The following is a 9094-nucleotide window of genomic DNA, read 5'->3' as shown; positions in this document are numbered from 1 at the left end:
TCTTAATTAGATCAAATTTCTATGGCTGTGTGGAGATAGTGTCTGCAATAAAGATCTTTGCATCCTCTGTACCTTGGAAATATCTTAGAACAGACAAAGCATTTTGAATTTCTAGCATTTAAGTGACGTAGCCTGAGGTAGTATATTTGATGTAGAGTTTCTGATGCACAGTGTTTAATTTTTCCTCTCAGGCTTTAATATTCTGATCTGGAGCCGGGAGGAGATGGTGGCCAAGAAGCAAGAACATCTTTTAAAAGCCATGACAGAACAGGGGATTGGAAGCTGGAGTTTGTCCAGACGTGGAGGGCAGAGGCAGGCAAACCCTGGGACAAGCAAACTCAAAGCTAACTTACTGTCTTGGGAGCTGGAGGAGATGAGAACAAAACCCAAAGATTCTAAATCACAGGGAAGGAAGCGAAAAGGGAAGGATCTAGAGAACTGATTTAGTATTTTGATCCTTTCCGGATCACAGGGTACAAATTCAGTGTTGGCAATGGGCAGTATAAGCCATGCAGGGCATTAGACTTCTACTTTGTCCTTCTTCCCTGGATCTGATCTGCTTCCCCAATTCCCTTTGCTTCCCCTTCCAGAAAGTTGTGTCAGTACTTAGTTCCTCCTCCAAGTGGAGTTACCACCCATTTTCCGAGGCACTAGGAAAACTTCAAAGATGTTCTCATATCCTGCTGAAGTTACTGTTTCTAGCCTGCCACATCTGCTTGTCATCGCTTGTCAGAGGTTACGATCTCCTGTAGTTGGCTGTGGAGCAGCTCATGACAGGGTCCATCAGCCTGTTGTAGTCAAACTGAGCTGAGAAACCCTTTGCTAACAAGGTTAACGTCCTGAAAAGGTAGAATGTTCACAGGGTGAGGCGATGGGTACCTTGGGTAGCCTAGGGAACACCAACCTGTCCCATATGCAAGCTTCTTGGAAAATGTGCGTCTGTCAAGACCTTAGGCTTAGCCTATTCTGTGCTTGCAGCTATTTAACTAGACCACAAAGAACGTGATGATGCCAGAGCCCTTTACCTGCCTCATGGGATGCAAGGGCAGTATGGAGCTGGGAACCTACTGATTGTGTAGTTTCTATTTTCAGAGCTCTAGGCTTTTTCTTGCCATTGATTAGGTAATTTTTTTTCACCCATGCCTACATGCTTCAGAATGTTGGATAAAAGTGTTGTAAAGCAGAAATGAGGAATTTCTTCCGAAAACCCCTGCTCAGAGCCAAATCTCAAGACTGCTGTTAAACTGAAAAGTTTTGCTTTTTCTAGTTTGTTTACAAGGCTGCCTGGTGCCTTGCTTCTGTCCTAGAGGCTGACGGATGGGACAGACTCCAGGCCTGCTCAGATTCTCTATGTTCACTTTTATAGTTTCGCAGTATTGATATTAATAAAGTTTTGTACTAAACTGAAATTCTTCTTCGATATAGAGAGTGACTGCTTTGATCATTCTGCTGAACTGCTTTTGTATGGGGGGAGAAGTTACTGACCTTTCTGCAGGAGGGCTAAGAGACCTAGAACAGTAGTGGAAATACCATAGTACTGTGTCTATGATGGACCTTCCAAGCCGGATGGGTTGCATTGTAAGCTGTATCTGTGCATGATCACTGCAGTCAAAAATAGTTTATCTCAATTCTCACTCTGCTGTAAGTGGGATTGTAAATCAGGGATTTACTTTGGGAGGGGGTATACTGCAGTAAGTTCTGCCTGTTTTCCAACACTGAGCTCACTGATTGACTCGTTAGAGACGAAGAGAGTAGAGTTCAGTGTGAATTTGATTTTAATAATGAAAAGGAAATGTATTGGAACAATTACAGAAAGTCATTCACAGTCAAAATGTCTAAATCATCATAGAAACCTTTCCTCTGTGTGTGCAAAATTTGCTGCCTTTAAAAATAACAGGTCTGGTCCTCCTAAATGCACTATTACCTCTTTCTTGTGCCTGTTCTCACAGGCAGTAGCTTTTTCTTTATGACTGTCTTGCTGTGCAGGAGACCTAGATTGTATCTTCAGAGGACAAAAAGGTGAGGAAGCTGCTGAGAACAGCAAGCTGCTTCTGCTGATTTAGAGTTCCCATGCTGGCAGATGCCGATTATGGTGTAGGGAAAAGTCCCCACGGTACTCCATAGGGGAAGAAAAGGAAACGTCTGTAACCTAAGAACTGGCTTCTGCCGCCAAGAGGGGAAGGGAACTGCACCAGAAAGGGAAGTAAAAGTGGGAAGTGAATGTGCAGCATCACCATGTGAAGAGCCTGTGCTTCTGGTGCCTGCTGCAGTCTCATTTTCTGCCAAAAGCTACAAGGCAGGTGGTGAGCCCTTGGCATGAAGTTCCCTGCAGCAGCTGCAGTATATGCAGAGAGGCCAGTCTGGAGAAAGGATCACACATTGGACAAAATGCCAAAGCGTGGCAAATGAAGGGATCCACAGTCACCTGCAAAGTCTGATCCTTAATGGAGGTTTTTTGTTTGTTGTCCATCCAGTAGGGAAGATAGGAAGAAAAACTACAGAACTTGGCATCTAGTCTTAGGTAAAGAGCTCTGCTACATCTCTTTAATTACAGCATAAAAACATTCTGCTAGTAAAGCATATTCCTTGGGCTCATAGCTGAAATCTGGACTGCCTGCAGTACTGGATATTCCCTGTAATAGGTACTTTAAGTTCAGAGGTGGGGAAGTCAAATTCAAAGGCTGAATCTTTAAACAGGGCCCAAGTTTCTCACCTATGGGGACTCTCCTTTCTAGAGCCAACATTGCACAAGAAACTGGGTGCAGGTTTGCTATGCTCACGGGAATTCATCTCTCTGATGAAGCTCTTGGAGCTTCTCTGGACCATATGTAACCTACTCTTGAGCTGAATCCTAGAAACTACTGCTGGGTTTTCAATCTTGTCCTGATTCCAGGCCAGTTCTCTCTTGAATCACAATGTGAGGAGGGAAAAAAAGACCAGTTGCCAGCAGCAACTACTTAGCAGCAACCTCAAGAAACCCTTTTCACTGTCTGCCACCATCTGCAGCAGTTCCCTCTGCATGGACGGTAGATGAGTCTCGGTGCATTGTTGGTGAGCTGCGCCCTCTGCTCCAAGCCCAGCCTTCCGACCATCATCAGCCTAATTGCTTGAGAGAAAAGCACTCAGAGCAGGTTGACCCTGAAGAGAGATGAAACTCCTGACTGCACTGGATGTCGCAGCTGCTGGAGGCCCAAGCCCCTCTGCCACAGTCATGGTGAGTGGTAACATTTACAATCACTGAAAGGAGGAAAACTCTTGACCAGCTCCAACTGGCCATGTTGGGAATCCCAGACTAGGTAAGCTGTATGAGGACCGGGGGCACCACACAGTATACTGGCTTCAGAATTAAGGTGTCATTTCCGTTAGAGTAGCTCAGTCCTCTCTCTCTCTGGGATGTCACCTTTAGAAAGCATCCAAAAATCAAGTCCAGCTTCATTCTGGGAAGCAGTGGCCAAAGCAGAAGAATGCTCAGTAACTGAGAGCGCCCAATCATCCTTAGGGGCAACACTGCTCCCTCCTACTGCCTGGGAAGGAGTTGAAGCAACTGTCAGGCCTGCTCTTCTCCCTCATTGGAAACATGCCGGTAGCCAGGGGGCTGAGACTGTATGCGAAAGAGTACAGTCAAGAGGAGGATTATAAGGAGAAGGAGAATGGATCCACACACAGCCAGACCCACAAACAGTTCTGCAAGGGAGAAAACAAGTGGTTAATATGGTATTGTCCAAGCTTTCCCCTTCTTCCATGCTCTGGTCCAGCCTGGGCTCACCTGTGTCATGCATGCTGCTTGCTATCTGGCATTCTTGTTCCCAGTCCTGGGGAACAACAGGATCTGTGAGTTCCAAGAATCTTTGCAGTGGGCATTTATGCTGACAGCCAGGGATTGTCAGTGGGAAAGGTTCCTTCCCACTCTCGTTCCGGAAAAACATCTCCACAGAGAAGTTACTGAAAATGAAACACAGCTAGATGTTTTTTTTTTTTTCTCCAGCTAAAGTCATCCCTTCCCAAAAACTCAGTGTGCACACCCTTTCCTTTATTCTGGTGGTAGTTTTCCTCCTGAGAGTCTGCCACTAGGACCAAGACTGCTAGGTGGAGCCTAGCCTAGGTATCTAACCCTTGAGGTGAAATCACAGCAGACATCTTTACTGCAGCCCTCACCCATCATCCTCTTGGTACAGCTCAAATAAATGACATGAGGCGTATGGTGCTTGAATCTTGTTGTAGACATCTAGAGCCATCTGCAGTGCCACAAGTGTGGTGTCATGCTGAGAAAGAGGGAAAAAAACCAAATCAGTCACCCTTATGGATGTGGCAGGGCAGCTCAGACCATACCAGGCAGGGCAGTGCTGAGGGGACATCACCGTTGTTAACTTCCATCTGGAAGAAAGGAGAGGAACTGTACTGCTAGAATGGTGATCTGTGACGGTGCCAGAGAAGCAGAGGAAGTGAAACACAGCCATATATATCCTGCATTGTTCTTTAAGAATTAATCTCTGGGGAGCAATCTGGGAGAGACGCTTGGCTTTCCAGTCAGTAGGCTGCTGGAAAGCGGGGATGACCCTATATCTACACTGCTGAAACATCACATCTAAGTAGAATCAACCCATCTACCAAATAAATACAGCAGTGGCTCCCCAAAGTCTACCAGTCTCATCCACAAGCCTGAGCTAACAGGAACAAAGCGCAGGTTGAGAATTTTCCTCAGGGCCCCCAGAGGAATGATGCCAGATCCTGCACATCCCACCCAGCCTGAGGCAAAGATGCATGTCCTGATCACTGTATGGGCTGTAGAGAAGCCAGAAAGGGTTAAAACTATCACCAAGCCCCAATCCCCTGTGAGGAGGAAGAGATGGATAAAAGCTAGCCCCCAAGCTCTGACTTACCGCTGAATAGGCAAGTAGTTTCAGGTTCTGGTGGGCAGAAACATTTGCTGCTTTGGTTAGGTTTTTCCTTATGTGATCCAGCAGGACCCCTGAGGAAAGGGAACAGCTGGTAAGAGGCAAACACTAGACAGAGCAGCATGAAGCTCCCTCCCCGGTGCACTCACCGCCTTGCAGACGAGCTTTTTCTACCCGATTGTGGATCCCAAACAGAAATTCAAAACCAAAGTCTTTTAGTTGCTTCAATTGAGTCATGACATCTGGTGTCACCCATACAGGCAAATCCATTTTGTGCTCTTGCTAGAAATAGAAACAGAATACTCATCTGCAGGTAGCACGGATCGCAGATTAATCAGAGAATGGGAGTCAGGGTGTCTGGAGTCCTGCCCATACTGCTATATTGATCTCCTATATTATTTTAAATGTGCCCCTTTTCTATGTATGCTTCTGTCCTCACACTGCTGTGCTGCATACAAAGAATATACATGGGTTTTAATGTTGTTTCAGAAACTAATAATGAGAAGCATAAAGATTAAAATCTAGGAGCAACATTTCTGTGAAAGCACAACTAGAGTGCAGGGTTATGTCGTAACACCGATAAAATAATCTCAGGGCATTTACTTTATGTGTGGCTGATTCTGCCCTGCAGATGGCATGCAGTCCAAAAACAAAAAAACAAACAAAAAGATAAGCGAGAGAGCACAAATGCTTATCAAGGTTTCTGGTGTACCTGCAGCACAATTTCCCCGGAGGCTCTGAGGGCCACTGAAGGATATTGGGAGAAAGTTAGCAAGCGCTCTGCAGACGTAATACTGGGATGCACCACTGACAAAGCCCAGTGCTCAAACCCAGAATACACAGAACTGGGAACCAAGAGAAGAATTTGCTTTGCAGCCAACCCATTACAAGAAAGGATTAGTTATACTGGCAGACAAACAGCAGTTGCGGTTCCCTGGCATTACTCGGAGCAATTTTCTATGCCACATCCCATTAAACTGCCAGAAGATGAGGCTGAATATCCTTAAGGGCCCATTCTGAGTGGTTTGGAGAAATTCCCATCAGCAACGTAGATATTTAGATAGTTTTTCATTAATTTACAAAGAGAATGGCTGGTAAGTTCAGCTATTTCTTGGACTTTTGTATTTTCTCCATCCAGATGGTAGAATGAATCTACTGGCTCAGGTGAGAAAAACGATCCTTCTCTTCAGGGCACTGTTACTAAGAGTGAGAAAAAAGGAGGAAGCCCAAAGCAGCTGAAGAGACTGATCAGCCTCAGGGTATAGTTTTGAGGGTAAAACTCCCTCAAAACGTTCTGGCTTCATTTTGGGACAATGAGCTATTCTCCAAGTTCTTGGGGATTATAGTGCTTGTCAGCTGGCCTTCCGGGCCCAATTTGCAAGCTCATTGAGTCTTGAAAACGAAGAAGATTTGAAATTCTTGATCTCGCTGACCAAAGGATTTTTTGTTACCGACAGAATTTACTTCACTGTGATCGTTACAAGATAGGAGATTGGGTTTGTGATACAAAGGGCAAATTTACATAGTGCAATGCAGCTCTGGACTAGAATGTTCTCAGCTTGCAGCAACTCAAGCTGCTACTTTACATAGCAAAGTGCAATTCCATGCAGATTTATCTTGTACATCCCCAAAACAGTACATACCACTGTAGACCACTGCCTAAGTACTACCTAAGTAGCCTTGCACCTCCATAGAATTAGCATGACACAGTGTCAAAATGCTTGGGTTTACTGCTTCTTCCACAATTAGCTTAGTTTGACATGAAAGATCTCTACAATTTACTTCATCATGCTCTGTAGTTATACACAAATACACTTTGTGGGCAACAACTCTAAGTCTCCTGGATACGTGACCTTGACTTTAGCATTATCACAGCACAGCTAACCCTATTTTTTATTTTGTTTAAGCCTTCGTGAGATGTGGTTTCAACAAAACTCCAGATGAATATAGAGTTTGGTGCCCCACCCCAGACAGTAAAAGGGTAAGATCTGTCTCTAGAGTCTTTCTCTGGCAAAGGACCTTATAACAGGTCAAAAAACAGATGTGGGTGCACCCCACTTATCCCAGAAGAGCATTATTTTCTTTTAGAGATGGCAGTAACAGAAGCACAGAAAGAAAAGTGATTGATCTAAAGTAACAGAGAGGTAGAACCAGGAATAGTCCTAATTTAAGCTCCCAACTTAAACCATAAAGTTAACACTCCTTCAGTTTCCAGAGATCTCATTTCTACCTTACTTAACTCAAGACTCGTCCACAGAGATCTAAAGATTTCAGATTGCAGTCATTTTCTAGTGACTTTCAAAAGGGATATTTATTATGCAGGTGGGACTTTTTCTGGCTCTCGCACGATATTTATCTAAGCTACAAAGTGGGAGGTTATAGGGTGCAAAAGTAGGTAATTCTTGGCACATGCCTCTAGTGAGTAGGAACTGTTATTATTCTGAAATTAGAACATTACTTCTAACTGTAGGGTGGGAATGGTGAAAAGTTTTTTTATGGGATTTTGCAAAATAATTTTCTACCAAATCCAGTGAGCTCTAAAGACCAAATTCCCGTGGCTGTAAGACGATGGCCAAACTTACTTCACAGAACAGTGTGTCATACACGCTCCAAACACACTCAAGAGAGACATCCCGGATCCCAGTCTCATTTGCCACCATCTGCAGGAATTGCTGTAGGTAAGAGAAAAAGAGAAAGGCCTTCAATTTTCTAATCTCATACTGTATTACATGCACAGGTATTCCTACCCTTTTCTCAGAGCTCTGATGATATAGCGGTGATAATACTTTAACTACAAGCCTAAGACCACCTTATCTCATGCAAACAATCACTTACCCAATTCTCTTTGGTCTTATTTATGTATTCTGCTGAGTGCCGTGTTTCATTCTGTAGCTGTTCATACCGTGGACAGGGGGTCAAAGGAAACTTCAGTAGCTGGGCAGAGACAACAAGAGCAGCTAGGTCACTGAGAACACTGGAGCACAGAATTTGCAGTCAACACGTGCAACTGTAATGAAACCCTAACTAGCGGGATGCGTCTAAAAAGAGCCTTAAGTACTGCCTTCTAACATACTCCAGATTGTGTGCGGTCTGCTGAGGTGTTGCAGCTAACATGTTGAGTGAACACAGCCCCTGAATTCTCATCTTGTTCTGAGAACAGAAGAACCTTTGCAAGGTAGGTCCCAGGAGAAGTTCAAGACAATCTGAGTAGAGACTGAAGCAAAAACTTTTGGAGAAGTCAGCACAACACACTACTTGAGTAGTCAGTACACATCCTTGAGACTAACTTACCCTTTCCTGAGACTCAGGCACTGTGTGCACAGGGATAGGCTGCCAGGAGATGTTAGGGTTGAACATCTGTTGTCTCTCTGGGGGATACAGGCCTGCCAGATTGGCCTCCGCACTCATCAGCGTCCGATCCCAGTCTGTGCTGCGGATGAAGATCTGCCAGGACAGGGACAGTGCACCATTAGTAATGCTACTGTAAGCGGTGATGCTCGGACACAGGACGATGCACTCGCTGAGGAACATTGCCAAGTGCCCTGGCAACAGGATAACAGGAGTTGAAGTGATCGAGCCTGCGGATGTCAACCAGGACAAAACGGGAAGGATGGACACAAAGACGATTTGGTGTATAATACTGGAGCAGTCTGTTCTGGATAAATGGGATAGCCAGATGCACTGTGTGGAGATTACAGACAGAAAGGAGTCTGAATATGGGGAAGAGTCAGAGAAGAGCAAGACAGAGATGCAGATAATGATGGGCACAGATAGGAAATGCATGATATTTACAGAGCAGGACTGGGGCAAACTCCTGCATTCAGTTCTCAGTTCTAGGAATGACCTGCTGTGCTCATGAAAAAAAACTGGCTTCTCCAAGCCTGAGTTTTTCTGTCTGAGAAACGACGACAAGAGTGATCTGATGAACAGGAAAGGAAGAAAAGGGGGAGCTGGGATTTTATCTGATCATCGTGGGCCCTTGGGATTAACGGGCCAAGACTTATCATTCCAGAGCTCAGAGAGAGAGATCCGAGCCAGAAAAAAGAGAAACAAGAAAAATACAGAAAAGTTCAGAAGGTCAAAACAGCAAAAGTTTGGTATTCTGGTATCTGTGTACTGAAAACACTTAGGGGACACTGGAGAGAAACCAGTGATAAAACAAGAGGAACATATAGGAAATCATGAAAGAATGTGCTAGG

The 9094-nt window shown here is 44.7% G+C and overlaps 2 protein-coding genes across 9 annotated transcripts in view; one reads left to right on the top strand and one right to left on the bottom strand.

Moving 5' to 3' along the window:
- DDB2 (damage specific DNA binding protein 2) overlaps nt 1-1403 on the top strand; it is a 29787-nt gene extending 28384 nt beyond the window's left edge. For 5 of the 6 annotated variants that reach the window (XM_075502651.1, XM_075502650.1, XM_075502645.1 and 2 more), the window contains one exon: nt 192-1403. In XM_075502651.1, coding sequence (XP_075358766.1) covers nt 192-442 — 251 coding nt within the window. In that variant the 3' untranslated portion in view covers nt 443-1403. The remainder of the gene's footprint in view (nt 1-191) is intronic. The other variant, XM_075502646.1, reaches the window with a different exon arrangement.
- Nucleotides 1404-1757: 354 nt separating this feature from the next.
- ACP2 (acid phosphatase 2, lysosomal) overlaps nt 1758-9094 on the bottom strand; it is a 9603-nt gene continuing 2266 nt past the window's right edge. For all 3 annotated transcript variants that reach the window (XM_075502641.1, XM_075502638.1, XM_075502640.1), the window contains 8 exons: nt 8187-8339; nt 7731-7829; nt 7478-7567; nt 5045-5177; nt 4881-4969; nt 4156-4262; nt 3767-3942; nt 1758-3684 (listed from right to left, as the gene is read on the bottom strand). In XM_075502641.1, coding sequence (XP_075358756.1) covers nt 3548-3684; nt 3767-3942; nt 4156-4262; nt 4881-4969; nt 5045-5177; nt 7478-7567; nt 7731-7829; nt 8187-8339 — 984 coding nt within the window. In that variant the 3' untranslated portion in view covers nt 1758-3547. The remainder of the gene's footprint in view (nt 3685-3766; nt 3943-4155; nt 4263-4880; nt 4970-5044; nt 5178-7477; nt 7568-7730; nt 7830-8186; nt 8340-9094) is intronic.

The sequence above is a fragment of the Mycteria americana genome, chromosome 5 (genome assembly GCF_035582795.1).
Source record: "Mycteria americana isolate JAX WOST 10 ecotype Jacksonville Zoo and Gardens chromosome 5, USCA_MyAme_1.0, whole genome shotgun sequence".
Taxonomy (NCBI): Eukaryota; Metazoa; Chordata; class Aves; order Ciconiiformes; family Ciconiidae; genus Mycteria; species Mycteria americana.
Note: the sequence above shows the minus strand (reverse complement) of the source record. Positions and strands in the feature narration are given on the sequence as shown.